Source organism: Oncorhynchus mykiss, chromosome 16 (assembly GCF_057628025.1).
Source record: "Oncorhynchus mykiss isolate SJ-2025 chromosome 16, ASM5762802v1, whole genome shotgun sequence".
NCBI lineage: Eukaryota > Metazoa > Chordata > Actinopteri > Salmoniformes > Salmonidae > Oncorhynchus > Oncorhynchus mykiss.
Window position 1 is genome coordinate 76,455,001 of NC_143037.1, and position 20,000 is coordinate 76,475,000.

A 20,000-nucleotide genomic window follows, 5' to 3' on the forward strand; every position below is an offset into this window, starting at 1 on the left:
ATTTAGAGTTTCATAGCAAAGTGTCTGAATACTTATTTTTTTTATACATTTGCATGAAGTTCTAAAAACCTGTTGTCGGTTTGTCATTATGGGGTATTGTGATGTCACTATGGGGTATTGTGATGTCATTATGGGGTATTGTGATGTCACTATGGGGTATTGTGATGTCATTATGGGGTATTATGATGTCATTATGGGGTATTGTGACGTCATTATGGGGTATTGTGATGTCATTATGGGGTATTATGATGTCATTATGGGGTATTGGGACGTCATTATGGGGTATTATGATGTCATTATGGGGTATTGTGACGCCATTATGGGGTATTGTGATGTCATTGTGGGGGTATTGTGATGTCATTATGGGGTATTGTGATGTCATTATGGGGTGTTGTGATGTCATTATGGGGTATTGTGATGTCATTATGGGGTATTGTGATGTCATTATGGGGTATTGGGATGTCATTATGGGGTATTGTGATGTCATTATGGAGTGTTGTGATGTCATTATGGGGTATTGTGATGTCATTATGGGGTATTGTGATGTCATTATGGGGTATTATGATGTCATTATGGGGTATTGTGACGTCATTATGGGGTATTGTGATGTCATTGTGGGGGTATTGTGATGTCATTATGGGGTATTGTGATGTCATTATGGGGTGTTGTGATGTCATTATGGGGTATTGTGATGTCATTATGGGGTATTGTGATGTCATTATGGGGTGTTGTGATGTCATTATGGGGTATTGTGATGTCATTATGGGGTGTTGTGATGTCATTATGGGGTATTGTGATGTCATTATGGGGTATTGTGATGTCATTATGGGGTGTTGTGATGTCATTATGGGGTATTGTGATGTCATTATGGGGTGTTGTGATGTCATTATGGGGTATTGTGATGTCATTATGGGGTATTGTGATGTCATTATGGGGTGTTGTGATGTCATTATGGGGTATTGTGATGTCATTATGGGGTGTTGTGATGTCATTATGGGGTATTGTGATGTCATTATGGGGTATTGTGATGTCATTATGAGGTGTTGTGATGTCATTATGGGGTATTGTGATGTCATTATGGGGTATTGTGATGTCATTATGGAGTATTGTGATGTCATTATGAGGTATTGTGATGTCATTGTGGTGCTGTAATGTAACAAAATGTTAGTCAAGGGGTCTGAATACTTTCAGAAGGCACTGTAAAAAAGTGTGTGGATTTGGCTATTTCAGCCACCCCTGCGGCTGACAGGTGTATAAAATCAAGCACACACTAATCTCCACAGACAAACATTGGCAGTGGCATGACCTTACTGAAGTGCTCAGTGACTTTCAATGTGGCAAGTCAGTTCATCACATTTCTGTCCAGCCAGAGCTACCCATGTCAACTGTAAGTGCTGTTATTGTAAAGTAGAAACATCTAGGAGCAACAACGGCACAGCTGGGAAGTGGTAGGCCACACAAGCTCACAGAACGGGACCACCAAATACTGAAGTGCGTAGCGTGTAGAATTTGTCTGTCCTTGGTTGCAACACTCACTACCGAGTTCCAAACTGCCTCTGGAAGCAACGTCAGCACAAGAACTGTTCGTCTGGAGCTTCATGAAATGAGTTGCCATGGCCGAGCAGCAACATACAAGCCTAATATCACCATGCGCAATGCCAAGCGTCGGCTGGAGTGGTGTAAAGCTCGCCGCCATTGGACTCTGGAGCAGTGGAAACGCGTTATCTGGAGTGAAGAATCACGCTTCAGCATCTGGCTGCCTGACTGACGAATCTGGGTTTGGCAGATTCCAGGAGAACGCTACTTGCCCAAATGCATAGTGCCAACTGTAAAGTTTGGTGGAGGAGGAATAATGGTCTGGGGCTGTTTTTCATGGTTCGGGCCCCTTAGTTCCAGTGAAGGGAAATCTTAACGCTACAGCATACAATGATATTCTAGACAATTCTGTTCTTCCAACTTTGTGGAAACAGTTTGGGGAAGGCCCTTTCCTGTTTCAGCATGACAATGCCCCCGTGCACAAAGAGAGGTCCATACAGAATTGTTTTGTCCAGGTGGGTGTGGAAGAACTTGAGTGGCCTGCACAGAGCCCTGACCTCAACCCCATCGAACACCTTTGGGATGAATTGGAACGCCGACTGTGAGCCAGGCCTAATCGCCCCCAACATCAGTGCCCGACCTCACTAATGCTCTTGTGGCTGAATGGAAGCAAGTCCCCCTGCAGCAATGTTCCAACATCTAGAGGAAAGTCTTCCCAGAAGAGTGGAGGATGTTATAGCAGCAATGCTCCAACATCTAGTGGAAAGCCTTCCCAGAAGAGTGGAGGATGTTATAGCAGCAATGTTCCAACATCTAGTGGAAAGTCTTCCCAGAAGAGTGGAGGATGTTATAGCAGCAATGCTCCAACATCTAGTGGAAAGCCTTCCCAGAAGAGTGGAGGCTGTTATAGCAGCAATGTTCCAACATCTAGTGGAAAGCCTTCCCAGAAGAGTGGAGGCTGTTATAGCAGCAATGTTCCAACATCTAGTGGAAAGCCTTCCCAGAAGAGTGGAGGCTGTTATAGCAGCAATGTTCCAACATCTAGTGGAAAGCCTTCCCAGAAGAGTGGAGGTTGTTATAGCAGCAATGTTCCTACATCTAGTGGAAAGCCTTCCCAGAAGAGTGGAGGCTGTTATAGCAGCAATGTTCCAACATCTAGAGGAAAGTCTTCCCAGAAGACTGGAGGATGTTATAGCAGCAATGCTCCAACATCTAGTGGAAAGCCTTCCCAGAACAGTAGAGGCTGTTATAGCAGCAATGTTCCAACATCTAGTGGAAAGCTTTCCCAGAAGAGTGGAGGCTGTTATAGCAGTAATGTTCCTACATCTAGTGGAAAGCCTTCCCAGAAGAGTGGAGGCTGTTATAGCAGCAATGTTCCAACATCTAGTGGAAAGTCTTCCCAGAAGACTGGAGGCTGTTATAGCAGCAATGTTCCAACATCTAGTGGAAAGTCTTCCCAGAAGAGTGGAGGTTGTTATAGCAGCAATGTTCCTACATCTAGTGGAAAGTCTTCCCAGAAGAGTGGAGGCTGTTATAGCAGCAATGTTCCAACATCTAGTGGAAAGTCTTCCCAGAAGAGTGGAGGCTGTTATAGCAGCAATGTTCCAACATCTAGTGGAAAGTCTTCCCAGAAGAGTGGAGGTTGTTATAGCAGCAATGTTCCAACATCTAGTGGAAAGTCTTCCCAGAAGAGTGGAGGCTGTTATAGCAGCAATGTTCCAACATCTAGTGGAAAGTCTTCCCAGAAGAGTGGAGGTTGTTATAGCAGCAAAGGGGGGACCAACTCCATATTAATGGTTTTTAATGAGATGTTAGACGACAGGTGTCCTCATACCTTTAAAATCAGAGTTTTGTATTTTGATGGATGTATTTGAATCCAAACAAAATGAGGGATGAACTCCTCTTAACGAATAATCTTCACTGACAAACATCGACTCAGATTGAAGGTTCCCCCATAAAGGTTTCTCAGCTACCTTCCACCTCTCCTACTATGTTCTTCATGTGTGACAGCAGGTCCTGGGCTCTCTGATGGGTGTTGCTGCTGCTATTCCCCAGACTGTCTGCTTCTTCTGCTACCGCCACCACCTGGCGGGAGGACAACATTTACATCAGCACACCTGTCATTCATTCTTACCATCAATTCTTGTTGGGATACGCAACTGCATAAAGTCCAATAAGCTGATGTTGGAGTAATGGAGATACAAGTAGATACACATATGTATGTATTTGAACACTTGAAACTGTTATGAATTTAAATAATTAATATTTATGTGAATAAAGGAAAGGACAATGCACGTTTTTAAAAAGGAAAATGAGAAGAATAAAACGTATAATGACAGAGAAGGACAGAGAGATGCTCGACTCTGAATAACTGATTAAATAAATGACAGAGAAGGGTGGACAGAGATGGTCATTGTCTCGGAATAACTGATTAAATAAATGACAGAGAAGGACAGAGAGATGCTCGACTCTGAATAACTGATTAAATAAATGACAGAGAAGGACAGAGAGATGCTCGACTCTGAATAACTGATTAAATAAATGACAGAGAAGGGTGGACAGAGACGGTCATTGTCTCTGAATAACTGATTAAATAATGACAGAGAAGGGTGGACAGAGATGGTCATTGTCTCTGAATAACTGATTAAATAATGACAGAGAAGGGTGGACAGAGATGGTCATTGTCTCTGAATAACTGATTAAATAAATGACAGAGAAGGGTGGACAGAGATGGTCATTGTCTCTGAATAACTGATTAAATAATGACAGAGAAGGGGCGGGCAGAGATGGTCATTGTCTCTGAATAACTGATTAAATAATGACAGAGAAGGGTGGACAGAGATGGTCATTGTCTCTGAATAACTGATTAAATAAATGACAGAGAAGGGTGGACAGAGATGGTCATTGTCTCTGAATAACTGATTAAATAATGACAGAGAAGGGGCGGACAGAGAGATGCTCGTCTCTGAATAACTGATTAAATAAATGACAGAGAAGGACAGAGAGATGCTCGACTCTGAATAACTGATTAAATAAATGACAGAGAAGGACAGAGAGATGCTCGACTCTGAATAACTGATTAAATAAATGACAGAGAAGGACAGAGAGATGCTCGACTCTGAATAACTGATTAAATAAATGACAGAGAAGGGTGGACAGAGATGGTCATTGTCTCGGAATAACTGATTAAATAATGACAGAGAAGGGTGGACAGAGATGGTCATTGTCTCGGAATAACTGATTAAATAAATGACAGAGAAGGACAGAGAGATGCTCGACTCTGAATAACTGATTAAATAAATGACAGATAAGGACAGAGAGATGCTCGACTCTGAATAACTGATTAAATAAATGACAGAGAAGGGTGGACAGAGACGGTCATTGTCTCTGAATAACTGATTAAATAATGACAGAGAAGGGTGGACAGAGATGGTCATTGTCTCTGAATAACTGATTAAATAATGACAGAGAAGGGTGGACAGAGATGGTCATTGTCTCTGAATAACTGATTAAATAAATGACAGAGAAGGGTGGACAGAGATGGTCATTGTCTCTGAATAACTGATTAAATAATGACAGAGAAGGGGCGGGCAGAGATGGTCATTGTCTCTGAATAACTGATTAAATAATGACAGAGAAGGGTGGACAGAGATGGTCATTGTCTCTGAATAACTGATTAAATAAATGACAGAGAAGGGTGGACAGAGATGGTCATTGTCTCTGAATAACTGATTAAATAATGACAGAGAAGGGGCGGACAGAGAGATGCTCGACTCTGAATAACTGATTAAATAAATGACAGAGAAGGACAGAGAGATGCTCGACTCTGAATAACTGATTAAATGAATGACAGAGAAGGACAGAGAGATGCTCGACTCTGAATAACTGATTAAATAAATGACAGAGAAGGACAGAGAGATGCTCGACTCTGAATAACTGATTAAATAAATGACAGAGAAGGGTGGACAGAGATGGTCATTGTCTCGGAATAACTGATTAAATAATGACAGAGAAGGGTGGACAGAGATGGTCATTGTCTCTGAATAACTGATTAAATAAATGACAGAGAAGGACAGAGAGATGCTCGACTCTGAATAACTGATTAAATAAATGACAGAGAAGGACAGAGAGATGCTCGACTCTGAATAACTGATTAAATAAATGACAGAGAAGGGTGGACAGAGATGGTCATTGTCTCGGAATAACTGATTAAATAATGACAGAGAAGGGTGGACAGAGATGGTCATTGTCTCGGAATAACTGATTAAATAAATGACAGAGAAGGACAGAGAGATGCTCGACTCTGAATAACTGATTAAATAAATGACAGAGAAGGACAGAGAGATGCTCGACTCTGAATAACTGATTAAATAAATGACAGAGAAGGGTGGACAGAGACGGTCATTGTCTCTGAATAACTGATTAAATAATGACAGAGAAGGGTGGACAGAGATGGTCATTGTCTCTGAATAACTGATTAAATAATGACAGAGAAGGGTGGACAGAGATGGTCATTGTCTCTGAATAACTGATTAAATAAATGACAGAGAAGGGTGGACAGAGATGGTCATTGTCTCTGAATAACTGATTAAATAATGACAGAGAAGGGGCGGGCAGAGATGGTCATTGTCTCTGAATAACTGATTAAATAATGACAGAGAAGGGTGGACAGAGATGGTCATTGTCTCTGAATAACTGATTAAATAAATGACAGAGAAGGGTGGACAGAGATGGTCATTGTCTCTGAATAACTGATTAAATAATGACAGAGAAGGGGCGGACAGAGAGATGCTCGACTCTGAATAACTGATTAAATAAATGACAGAGAAGGACAGAGAGATGCTCGACTCTGAATAACTGATTAAATAAATGACAGAGAAGGGTGGACAGAGACGGTCATTGTCTCTGAATAACTGATTAAATAAATGACAGAGAAGGGTGGACAGAGATGGTCATTGTCTCTGAATAACTGATTAAATAATGACAGAGAAGGGGCGGACAGAGAGATGCTCGACTCTGAATAACTGATTAAATAAATGACAGAGAAGGACAGAGAGATGCTCGACTCTGAATAACTGATTAAATAAATGACAGAGAAGGACAGAGAGATGCTCGACTCTGAATAACTGATTAAATAAATGACAGAGAAGGGTGGACAGAGATGGTCATTGTCTCGGAATAACTGATTAAATAATGACAGAGAAGGGTGGACAGAGACGGTCATTGTCTCTGAATAACTGATTAAATAAATGACAGAGAAGGGTGGACAGAGACGGTCATTGTCTCTGAATAACTGATTAAATAATGACAGAGAAGGGTGGACAGAGATGGTCATTGTCTCTGAATAACTGATTAAATAATGACAGAGAAGGGTGGACAGAGATGGTCATTGTCTCTGAATAACTGATTAAATAAATGACAGAGAAGGGTGGACAGAGATGGTCATTGTCTCTGAATAACTGATTAAATAATGACAGAGAAGGGGCGGGCAGAGATGGTCATTGTCTCTGAATAACTGATTAAATAATGACAGAGAAGGGTGGACAGAGATGGTCATTGTCTCTGAATAACTGATTAAATAAATGACAGAGAAGGGTGGACAGAGATGGTCATTGTCTCTGAATAACTGATTAAATAATGACAGAGAAGGGGCGGACAGAGAGATGCTCGACTCTGAATAACTGATTAAATAAATGACAGAGAAGGACAGAGAGATGCTCGACTCTGAATAACTGATTAAATAAATGACAGAGAAGGGTGGACAGAGACGGTCATTGTCTCTGAATAACTGATTAAATAAATGACAGAGAAGGGTGGACAGAGATGGTCATTGTCTCTGAATAACTGATTAAATAATGACAGAGAAGGGGCGGACAGAGAGATGCTCGACTCTGAATAACTGATTAAATAAATGACAGAGAAGGACAGAGAGATGCTCGACTCTGAATAACTGATTAAATAAATGACAGAGAAGGACAGAGAGATGCTCGACTCTGAATAACTGATTAAATAAATGACAGAGAAGGGTGGACAGAGATGGTCATTGTCTCGGAATAACTGATTAAATAATGACAGAGAAGGGTGGACAGAGATGGTCATTGTCTCTGAATAACTGATTAAATAAATGACAGAGAAGGACAGAGAGATGCTCGACTCTGAATAACTGATTAAATAAATGACAGAGAAGGGTGGACAGAGATGGTCATTGTCTCTGAATAACTGATTAAATAATGACAGAGAAGGGTGGACAGAGATGGTCATTGTCTCTGAATAACTGATTAAATAAATGACAGAGAAGGGTGGACAGAGATGGTCATTGTCTCTGAATAACTGATTAAATAATGACAGAGAAGGGGCGGGCAGAGATGGTCATTGTCTCTGAATAACTGATTAAATAATGACAGAGAAGGGTGGACAGAGATGGTCATTGTCTCTGAATAACTGATTAAATAAATGACAGAGAAGGGTGGACAGAGATGGTCATTGTCTCTGAATAACTGATTAAATAATGACAGAGAAGGGGCGGACAGAGAGATGCTCGACTCTGAATAACTGATTAAATAAATGACAGAGAAGGGTGGACAGAGATGGTCATTGTCTCTGAATAACTGATTAAATAATGACAGAGAAGGGGCGGGCAGAGATGGTCATTGTCTCTGAATAACTGATTAAATAATGACAGAGAAGGGTGGACAGAGATGGTCATTGTCTCTGAATAACTGATTAAATAAATGACAGAGAAGGGTGGACAGAGATGGTCATTGTCTCTGAATAACTGATTAAATAATGACAGAGAAGGGGCGGACAGAGAGATGCTCGACTCTGAATAACTGATTAAATAAATGACAGAGAAGGACAGAGAGATGCTCGACTCTGAATAACTGATTAAATAAATGACAGAGAAGGGTGGACAGAGACGGTCATTGTCTCTGAATAACTGATTAAATAAATGACAGAGAAGGGTGGACAGAGATGGTCATTGTCTCTGAATAACTGATTAAATAATGACAGAGAAGGGGCGGACAGAGAGATGCTCGACTCTGAATAACTGATTAAATAAATGACAGAGAAGGACAGAGAGATGCTCGACTCTGAATAACTGATTAAATAAATGACAGAGAAGGACAGAGAGATGCTCGACTCTGAATAACTGATTAAATAAATGACAGAGAAGGGTGGACAGAGATGGTCATTGTCTCGGAATAACTGATTAAATAATGACAGAGAAGGGTGGACAGAGATGGTCATTGTCTCTGAATAACTGATTAAATAAATGACAGAGAAGGACAGAGAGATGCTCGACTCTGAATAACTGATTAAATAAATGACAGAGAAGGGTGGACAGAGATGGTCATTGTCTCTGAATAACTGATTAAATAATGACAGAGAAGGGTGGACAGAGACGGTCATTGTCTCTGAATAACTGATTAAATAAATGACAGAGAAGGGTGGACAGAGACGGTCATTGTCTCTGAATAACTGATTAAATAATGACAGAGAAGGGTGGACAGAGATGGTCATTGTCTCTGAATAACTGATTAAATAATGACAGAGAAGGGTGGACAGAGATGGTCATTGTCTCTGAATAACTGATTAAATAAATGACAGAGAAGGGTGGACAGAGATGGTCATTGTCTCTGAATAACTGATTAAATAATGACAGAGAAGGGGCGGGCAGAGATGGTCATTGTCTCTGAATAACTGATTAAATAATGACAGAGAAGGGTGGACAGAGATGGTCATTGTCTCTGAATAACTGATTAAATAAATGACAGAGAAGGGTGGACAGAGATGGTCATTGTCTCTGAATAACTGATTAAATAATGACAGAGAAGGGGCGGACAGAGAGATGCTCGACTCTGAATAACTGATTAAATAAATGACAGAGAAGGACAGAGAGATGCTCGACTCTGAATAACTGATTAAATAAATGACAGAGAAGGGTGGACAGAGACGGTCATTGTCTCTGAATAACTGATTAAATAAATGACAGAGAAGGGTGGACAGAGATGGTCATTGTCTCTGAATAACTGATTAAATAATGACAGAGAAGGGGCGGACAGAGAGATGCTCGACTCTGAATAACTGATTAAATAAATGACAGAGAAGGACAGAGAGATGCTCGACTCTGAATAACTGATTAAATAAATGACAGAGAAGGACAGAGAGATGCTCGACTCTGAATAACTGATTAAATAAATGACAGAGAAGGGTGGACAGAGATGGTCATTGTCTCGGAATAACTGATTAAATAATGACAGAGAAGGGTGGACAGAGATGGTCATTGTCTCTGAATAACTGATTAAATAAATGACAGAGAAGGACAGAGAGATGCTCGACTCTGAATAACTGATTAAATAAATGACAGAGAAGGGTGGACAGAGATGGTCATTGTCTCTGAATAACTGATTAAATAATGACAGAGAAGGGTGGACAGAGATGGTCATTGTCTCTGAATAACTGATTAAATAATGACAGAGAAGGGTGGACAGAGATGGTCATTGTCTCTGAATAACTGATTAAATAATGACAGAGAAGGGTGGACAGAGATGGTCATTGTCTCTGAATAACTGATTAAATAATGACAGAGAAGGGTGGACAGAGATGGTCATTGTCTCTGAATAACTGATTAAATAATGACAGAGAAGGGTGGACAGAGATGGTCATTGTCTCTGAATAACTGATTAAATAATGACAGAGAAGGGTGGACAGAGATGGTCATTGTCTCTGAATAACTGATTAAATAATGACAGAGAAGGGTGGACAGAGATGGTCATTGTCTCTGAATAACTGATTAAATAATGACAGAGAAGGGTGGACAGAGAGATGCTCGACACAGATCTTCATCACCTTATCCTCCAGGCCGAGGATGTCTGAGTTGATGGTCATGATCTCTCCCTCCAACATGTCCGCTCTGTTCCGGCTCTCATCCAGAGTACTGTTGTAGTTCTCTATGGCATTCTGGGAAACAGAGTCAATCTCAGTCAACAGATATTGAACGAGTGTTTTTCAAATAAAATAAAATTGTATTTGTCATGGCCTCCCGTGTGGCGCAGTGATCCTTGCATCGCAGTGCTAGCTTTGCCACCAGAGACTCTGGGTTCAAGCCCGGGCTCTGTCTCAGCCGGCCGCGACCGGGAGGTCCATGGGGCGACACACAATTGGCCTAGCGTCGTCCGGGTTAGGGAGGGCTTGGTTGGTAGGGATGTCCTTGTCTCATCGCGCACCAGCGACTCCTGTGCGCGCTAACCAAGGTTGCCAGGTGCACGGTGTTTCCTCCGACACATTGGTGCGGCTGGCTTCCGGGTTGGATGCGCGCTGTGTTAAGAAGCAGTGCGGCTAGGTTGGGTTGTGTATCGGAGGACGCATGGCTTTCAACCTTCGTCTCTCCCGAGCCCGTACGGGAGTTGTAGCGATGAGACAAGATAGTAATTACTAACAATTGGAAACCACGGAATTGGGGAGAAAAAATATAAAAATATAAAATAAAATAAAAATATATATTTGTATTTGTCACATGTGGCCGAAATACAACAAGTGTAGATCTTACCGTGAAATGCTTCCTTACAAGTCCTTAACCCACAATGCAGTTCAAGAAAGACAAACATATCATGTGTGTGTGTGTGTGTGTAATTACAATGTGTGTGTGTGTGTGTACTCACAGAGATATTGTCCATGGATCTGCTGAGGTTGTTTAGCTGAGTCAAGGTGATAGAGGAGGCGTTCAGGTTGATCAGCTGATGAGCCACGGAGCCAAAGTTGTCGTTAATTTTGTCCAGATCCTCCAACAGGACAATTACACAGCTGTCACAAGCTGAAAGGACACACATTTAGTCACCTTCATCAGAATACTGGAACAGAACCAAGCTATGGTTTGCCACTCTCCTTCTCTTTCTCCTTGACTCTCTCGTTCTCTTTCTCCTCTCTCGTTCTCTTTCTCCTCTCTCCTTGACTCTCTCGTTCTCTTTCTCCTCTCTCCTTGACTCTCTCCTTCTCTTTCTCCTCTCTCGTTCTCTTTCTCCTCTCTCTTTGACTCTCTCGTTCTCTTTCTCCTCTCTCCTTGACTCTCTCGTTCTCTTTCTCCTCTCTCGTTCTCTTTCTCCTCTCTCTTTGACTCTCTCGTTCTCTTTCTCCTCTCTCCTTGACTCTCTCCTTCTCTTTCTCCTCTCTCGTTCTCTTTCTCCTCTCTCTTTGACTCTCTCGTTCTCTTTCTCCTCTCTCCTTGACTCTCTCCTTCTCTTTCTCCTCTCTCGTTCTCTTTCTCCTCTCTCTTTGACTCTCTCCTTCTCTTTCTCCTCTCTCTTTGACTCTCTCCTTCTCTTTCTCCTCTCTCGTTCTCTTTCTCCTCTCTCCTTGACTCTCTCCTTCTCTTTCTCCTCTCTCGTTCTCTTTCTCCTCTCTCCTTGACTCTCTCCTTCTCTTTCTCCTCTCTCGTTCTCTTTCTCCTCTCTCTTTGACTCTCTCCTTCTCTTTCTCCTCTCTCCTTGACTCTCTCCTTCTCTTTCTCCTCTCTCGTTCTCTTTCTCCTCTCTCTTTGACTCTCTCCTTCTCTTTCTCCTCTCTCTTTGACTCTCTCCTTGACTCTCTCCTTCTCTTTCTCCTCTCTCGTTCTCTTTCTCCTCTCTCTTTCTCCTCTCTCCTTCTCTTTCTCCTCTCTCCTTGACTCTCTCCTTCTCTTTCTCCTCTCTCCTTGACTCTCTCCTTCTCTTTCTCCTCTCTCGTTCTCTTTCTCCTCTCTCCTTGACTCTCTCCTTCTCTTTCTCCTTCTCTTTCTCCTTCTCCCCTTCTACCTCTTCCCCCTCTCCCTTTTCTCGCTTCTCCTTCCCCCAACCTCCCCCTGTCCATCTCTCCCTCCCCCTGTCCATCTCTCCCTTCCCCTGTCAATCTCTCCCTCCCCCTGTCAATCTCTCCCTCCCCTGTCCATCTATCCCTCCCCCTGTCCATCTCTCTCCCCCTGTCCATCTCTCTCCCCCTGTCCATCTCTCTCCCCCTGTCCATCTCTCCCTCCCCCTGTCCTGTCTCTCCCCATCCCCCTGTCCATCTCTCCCTCCCCCTGTCCATCTCTCCCTGTCTCCATCTCCTTCTCCCCTCTCCCTGTCTCCATCTCCTTCTCCCCCTCTCCCTGTCTCCATCTCCTTCTCCCCCTCTCCATCTCCTTCTCTCCCTCCCCCTGTCCATCTCTCCCTCCCCCTGTCCATCTCTCCCTCCCCATCTCTCCCTGTCTCCATCTCCTTCTCCCCCTTTCCCTGTCTCCCTCTCCTTTCTCTCCCTCTCCCTGTCTCCATCTCCTTTCTCCCCCTGTCCATCTCCCCCTCTCCCTGTCTCCATCTCCTTCTCCCCCTCTCCCTGTCTCCCTCTCCTTTCTCTCCCTCTCCCTGTCTCCATCTCCTTTCTCCCCCTGTCCATCTCCCCCTCTCCCTGTCTCCCTCTCCTTTCTCCCCCTGTCCATCTCTCCCTCCCCCTGTCCATCTCTCCCTCCCCCTGTCCATCTCTCCCTGTCGCCATCTCCTTCTCCCCCTCTCCCTGTCTCCCTCTCCTTTCTCCCCCTCCCCCTGTCCATCTCCCCCTCTCCATCTCCTTCTCCCCCTCTCCCTGTCTCCATCTCCTTCTCCCCCTCTCCCTGTCTCCATCTCCTTCTCCCCCTCTCCCTGTCTCCCTCTCCTTTCTCCCCCTCCCCCTGTCCATCTCCCCCTCTCCATCTCCTTCTCCCCCTCTCCCTGTCTCCATCTCCTTCTCCCCCTCTCAAATAAAATCAAAGTAAAACAATGCCAATCCAAAAGCAGATATGGATTCATTAACAGACACATTACTTACGTTGGCAGGTCATGTCATGTCCGTGTTGTACAGGAACACTGTATCTATGGGAACAGCTGTCACACTGTTTGCCTGTTAGGCCGTCTCCACAGCGACACTCCCCTGTCCGAGGGTCACAGCGCCCATGCTTACACTCACACTCTGAAGAGAATGGAAGACACACACACACACACACACACACACACACACACACACACACACACACACACACACACACACACACACACACACAGTGTCAAGCTCAGTCCACATCTTGCATATACTCCAGCTTGTCGTGGTTCAGTTAGTAGAGCATGTCGAATGCAACGGCAGGATTGTGGGTTCGATTCCTGGTGCGCCTGGTTTCATACGATGTACTCAACATTAGGAACATCTTTCCATGACATAGATTGACCGGGTGAAAGCTATGATCCCTTATTGATAACCCTTTTTAAATCTAATTCAGTCAATGTAGATGAAGGGGAGGAGACAGATTAAAGAATGATTTTTGAAGTCTTGAGACAGCTGAGACGTGGATTGTGGATGTGTGCCATTCAGAGAGTGAATGGACAAGACAACATACAGTGCCTTGCGAAAGTATTCGGCCCCCTTGAACTTTGCGACCTTTTGCCACATTTCAGGCTTCAAACATAAAGATATAAAACTGTATTTTTTTGTGAAGAATCAACAACAAGTGGGACACAATCATGAAGTGGAACGACATTTATTGGATATTTCAAACTTTTTTAACAAATCAAAAACTGAAAAATTGGGCGTGCAAAATTATTCAGCACCTTTACTTTCAGTGCAGCAAACTCTCTCCAGAAGTTCAGTGAGGATCTCTGAATGATCCAATGTTGACCTAAATGACTAATGATGATAAATACAATCCACCTGTGTGTAATCAAGTCTCCGTATAAATGCACCTGCACTGTGATAGTCTCAGAGGTCCGTTAAAAGCGCAGAGAGCATCATGAAGAACAAGGAACACACCAGGCAGGTCCGAGATACTGTTGTGAAGAAGTTTAAAGCCGGATTTGGATACAAAAATATTTCCCAAGCTTTAAACATCCCAAGGAGCACTGTGCAAGCGATAATATTGAAATGGAAGGAGTATCAGACCACTGCAAATCTACCAAGACCTGGCCGTCCCTCTAAACTTTCAGCTCATACAAGGAGAAGACTGATCAGAGATGCAGCCAAGAGGCCCATGATCACTCTGGATGAACTGCAGAGATCTACAGCTGAGGTGGGAGACTCTGTCCATAGGACAACAATCAGTCGTATATTGCACAAATCTGGCCTTTATGGAAGAGTGGCAAGAAGAAAGCCATTTCTAAAAGATATCCATAAAAAGTGTTGTTTAAAGTTTGCCACAAGCCACCTGGGAGACACACCAAACATGTGGAAGAAGGTGCTCTGGTCAGATGAAACCAAAATTGAACTTTTTGGCAACAATGCAAAACGTTATGTTTGGCGTAAAAGCAACACAGCTCATCACTCTGAACACACCATCCCCACTGTCAAACATGGTGGTGGCAGCATCATGGTTTGGGCCTGCTTTTCTTCAGCAGGGACAGGGAAGATGGTTAAAATTGATGGGAAGATGGATGGAGCCAAATATAGGACCATTCTGGAAGAAAACCTGATGGAGTCTGCAAAAGACCTGAGACTGGGACAGAGATTTGTCTTCCAACAAGACAATGACCCAAAACATAAAGCAACATCTACAATGGAATGGTTCAAAAATGAACATATCCAGGTGTTAGAATGGCCAAGTCAAAGTCCAGACCTGAATCCAATCGAGAATCTGTGGAAAGAACTGAAAACTGCTGTTCACAAATGCTCTCCATCCAACCTCACTGAGCTCGAGCTGTTTTGCAAGGAGAAATGGGAAAACATTTCAGTCTCTCGATGTGCAAAACGGATAGAGACATACCCCAAGCGACTTACAGCTGTAATCGCAGCAAAAGGTGGCTCTACAAAGTATTAACTTAAGGGGGCTGAATAATTTTGCACGCCCAATTTTTCAGTTTTTGATTTGTTAAAAAAGTTTTAAATATCCAATAAATGTCGTTCCACTTCATTATTGTGTCCCACTTGTTGTTGATTCTTCACAAAAAAATACAGTTTTATATCTTTATGTTTGAAGCCTGAAATGTGGCAAAAGGTCGCAAAGTTCAAGGGGGCCGAATACTTTCGCAAGGCACTGTATGTAAATGCCTTTAAACGGTGGTAGTAGGTACCAGGCGCACCGGTTCACGTGTGTTAAGAACTGCCACACTGCTTGGTTTTTCACATTCGTCAGTTTCCAACAGTTTCCAGCCAAGTTGACACAGCTGTGAGAAGCATTGGAGTCAACGAGGGCCAGCATTCCTGTGGAATGCTTTCGACACCTTGTAGAGTCCCACGCCCCGACGAATTGAGGCTGTTCTGAGGGCAAAAAAGGGGGGTGCAACTCAATATTAGGAAGGTGTTCTTAATGTTTTGTACACTCAGTGTATACTTCTGTATTATAAACTGGGTGGATCGAGTCCTGAATGCTGATTGGATGACAGCCGTGGTATATCAGACCGTATACCACGGGTATGACAAGACATGTATTTTTTACTGCTCTAATTACGTTGGTAACCCATTTTATGACAGCAATAAGGCATCTCGGGGGGGTGTGATATATGGACAATATACCACGGTTAAGGGTTGTATCCAGGCACTTTGCGTTGTGTTGTGCGAAAGAACAGCCCTTAGCCCCCCCCCCCCCCCCCCCAACCCCCCCGAGGTGCCTTATTGCTTAAATATCTACTTTCATACTCTTAGAGAAAAACGTGATCTAGAACCTAAAAGGGTTATTCAGCTGTCCCCATAGGAGAACCCTTTGAAGAACCCTTTTGGGTTCCAGGTAGAACCCTTTTGGTTCCAGGTAGAACCCTTTTGGTTCCAGGTAATACCCTTTTGGGTTCAAAATAAAACCATTTCCACAGAGGGTTCTACCTGGAACCAAAAAGAGTTCTATCTAGAATCCAAAACGGTTCTCCTATGGGGACCGCCGAAGAACCCTTTTGGAACCCTTTTTTCTAAGAACGTAGGAGGAGGAGGAGGTATAACTCACTCTTGCAGCCCTCAGGACTGTAGTCCCAGTACCCAGGGGCACACTGGCGACAATTAGGTCCATTGACCCCTGGCTGGCAGGCACACGAACCGTTCCTGGGGTCACATGGTTGGACCAGCGCCGCGGCCGCGTCACAGTCACACCGACGACACCCGGAGCACGACTCATAGCCAAACGCACCGTCCTGAAACACAACACGTTATTGACACAGCTCGGTAATGAGGATATCATAACTAACAATGACAATAAGCTTGCCAGAGACAAGCAACCAAGGATCAATGACGTATTAAGGTTTATATACGTTGGTTATGAGTTAGTCTCTGCCAATATTTGTTTGGTTCTGTGTTCCCGAGATGAGTTAAGAGGAATTATTGTCATAATATACACGAATATGAATAAGGGAAATAAACTGAGGACAAACCTCACAACAGTTGCAGTGGGGACCGGTCACACCAGGTTTACACTGGCACTGTCCTGTGTGAGGGTCACATGATGCCGTGCCACATGGGGAGCAGTTGCATCCTGGGTAAATAAGACAGAGGTTATTACGTATTACAGTTTTTTTTTCTCAATTGATAAAACACAATTTCTGAAACCTTGCTCCGTTTCCTGAAAACATTAAACACAAACCCTCATCTTCAAGCACTATTTACATAACCTCTGACTCCTCTTGCAAAATGAAACATTCGCCTCAAAACAGTTTTACCTGTGTTCAAAATGAAACACTGCTCTCAAATCATAAACAAAGTGATCAAAATGATATAGACTCTCAAGCAGTCAGTAAACAATACACCGAAAAATAGAAAACACATTGTTCAAAACATACAATTCTCAGGGAGAAGTACATTTTTTATTAAAACAAAGATTCATATTTTTCCGTCATTGTCTTTTGATGAACGAAAACATGTTCGATCATAGTGGCTCAAATTTGATCAGAAATTACTACTCTGCTTTGCTCTTTGCAATTTTGTTCTTCCTCCTCCTTGTACCCCTATGTTTACAGTACTGTACCCTGCATCTCACAAACTTGTCCTTTGTCTCTGTGATACTGTCATTCTTGTTCTTTGTTGATATTAACCTGCAACCAGTCAAAATCTATTGAGCAGTCAGTACTGTTAATAAATGGAAAGCACAATGTTCAGGGCCATACAATTCATCCATTGTACAGTATACAGCCCACAATGCACTGCACTACAGTATCCATTCTCAGACGTTCTCCTTCCCACCTTCAACAACCTGTTTGCTCTCTGAACTGGCTTATATTGGTTGTGTCGCATCATTTGAAACAGGTTAAATCCATTTTGAGTGGTTGTGTTCAATCAATGACATGTCTTCTCTATTTGTATTTGATTGTTGCCACTTGTGTTTACCAGTATGGATGACATGTGCATTAGAGTGCAGAACGTGTTTTGAGAATGAGAATGTGTTTCAGAGTTTTGCTGAAAAGTCTAAGTGAGATCTGCAAATTGTGTTTTATCATGTGAAAGGGTTTAAGGTATTGACAACAGACTGCATAATTAGCTAAATGAGTCCAGGCAACTGAGAACTTTGTTCAGCCAATGGTTTTAGTGTTTTAGCAATTGAGAACTTTGTTCAGCCAATGGGTTTTAGTGTTTTAGCAATTGAGAACTTTGTTCAGCCAATGGGTTTTAGTGTTTTAGCAATTGAGAAAAACTGTAACTTCAGCAACAGGAAGTCATGCACAGACAGATGTGGAATCACTAAACACTGCAACAGCTACACAGTACACATTTCTCACAGAGAACCAGATTTATTATAGAAGTTAAAAGAGGTTAAGACCTTGTGAAAACAGAACTAGAGAGAGAGAGAGAGAGAGAGAGATAGAGTGCTAGAGAGAGAGAGAGAGAGAGCGAGAGAGAGAGTTAGAGAGCTAGAGAGAGATAGAGTGAGATAGAGTGCTAGAGAGAGAGAGAGCGAAGAGAGAGAGTTAGAGAGCTAGAGAGCTAGTGAGAGAGAGAGAGAGCTAGAGAGCTAGAGAGAGAGAAAGCTAGAGAGAGAGAGAGCGAGAGAGATAGAGAGAGCTAGAGAGAGAGAAAGAGAGAGAGAGAGAGCTAGAGAGCTAGAGAGAGATAGAGCTAGAGAGAGAGAGAGAGTTAGAGAGCTAGAGTGCTAGAGAGAGAGCTAGAGAGAGAGAGAGAAAGAGAGAGAGCTAGAGCGCTAGAGAGAGATAGAGCGAGAGAGAGAGAGACAGAGAGAGAGAGAGAGAGAGAGAGAGACAGAGAGAGAGACAGAGAGAGAGAGAGAGAGAGAGAGCTAGAGAGAGAGAGAGAGAGAGAGCTAGAGAGAGAGAGAGAGAGAGAGAGAGAGAGAGAGAGAGAGAGAAAGAGAGCTAGAGAGAGAGAGAGAGACAGAGAGAGAGAGAGAGAGAGAGAGAGAGAGAGAGAGAGAGACAAGAGAGAGAGAGAGAGAGAGACAGAGAGAGAGAGAGAGAGAGAGAGAGAGAGACAGAGAGACAGAGAGAGAAAGTGAGAGACAGAGAGAGAGAGAGACAGAGAGAGAGAGAGAGAGAGAGAGACAGAGAGACAGAGAGACAGAGAGAGAGAGAGAGAGAGAGAGAGAGAGAGAGAGAGAGACTGAGACAGAGACAGAGACAGAGACAGAGACAGAGAGAGAAAGAGAGAGAGAGAGAGAGAGACTGAGACTGAGACTGAGACAGAGAGAGAGAGAGAGAGAGAGAGAGAGAGAGAGAGAGCGAGAGAGAGAGGTGCGTTGTCAGATCAGAGGCCTTTTGGTCTTACTGGTGCAGTTCTTGGCAGTGACGGCGTCACCGTGGAAACCGGGGGCACAGATTTCGCAGTGCGTCCCGGCAGTGTTGTGCATGCAGCTGTGACACTCGCCCGTCAGCCCGTCACAGTCGCTGAACAGCATGTTGGGGTCCGTGTTGTCATGGCAATGGCAGGGCTGGCACGTGCTGCCAATCACCATGGGGTTGCCGTAGAAACCGGGAGCACACCTGGGAGAGGGAGGAGACAGGAGAAAAAGGAGGACGAGACAGAAATGGGTACAAAGTGTATTTGTAACAGTTTAAAAATGATTTCAGTCAATAAAAAACAAAAAACAGCCTTTTTCTTCCTAAAACTGCTCTCTTCACTTCCAGTTTAATTTGGGGACTCGCGGCAACACGTCACATATCACAGCCATGTCATAATAACATAACTGTATGATATATGGCGTTTATCAACATTGTATGTAGTACTGACCTTGCACACTGGGGCCCAGCGTAGCCAGGCATACAGAGACACAGCATCCTGTTGGGTTTCTCTACACAGCCCACTGCAAAACTACACAGGAGAGAGACATTACATTGAAGTCGGACGTTGTCGTCAGGAAAACAAAACAAACGTACAGTTTCTACAATACGTGAAAGCTGAGCAAATGAAGGGGATGAATGAGGAATGAGGAATGAAAAAGGAGACGCTACTGACTTGTTGGAGGCCACTTGTAGAGGACAGGGGCAGGTGTCACAGGACTGGGCTTGTCCATCCAGAGAGTGGTTACCAAGGAAACCACCCTGACACTTTTCACAGTGGTCTCCAGCCCT

At 43.5% G+C, this 20,000-nt stretch overlaps 1 protein-coding gene across 3 annotated transcripts in view; it reads right to left on the reverse strand.

Moving 5' to 3' along the window:
• Window positions 1–20,000, reverse strand: part of lama5 (laminin, alpha 5) — a 280,241-nt gene that overhangs the window by 80,582 nt on the left and 179,659 nt on the right. For all 3 annotated transcript variants that reach the window (XM_036947797.2, XM_090204017.1, XM_090204018.1), the window contains exons 43-51: window positions 19,885–20,000; window positions 19,660–19,740; window positions 19,198–19,412; window positions 16,860–16,960; window positions 16,439–16,622; window positions 13,351–13,491; window positions 11,199–11,350; window positions 10,387–10,497; window positions 3,510–3,621 (exon numbers count right to left, since the gene is read on the reverse strand). The exon at window positions 19,885–20,000 is cut by the window's right edge and continues 15 nt beyond it. In XM_036947797.2, the coding sequence (XP_036803692.2) occupies window positions 3,510–3,621; window positions 10,387–10,497; window positions 11,199–11,350; window positions 13,351–13,491; window positions 16,439–16,622; window positions 16,860–16,960; window positions 19,198–19,412; window positions 19,660–19,740; window positions 19,885–20,000 (1,213 nt within the window). The remainder of the gene's footprint in view (window positions 1–3,509; window positions 3,622–10,386; window positions 10,498–11,198; window positions 11,351–13,350; window positions 13,492–16,438; window positions 16,623–16,859; window positions 16,961–19,197; window positions 19,413–19,659; window positions 19,741–19,884) is intronic.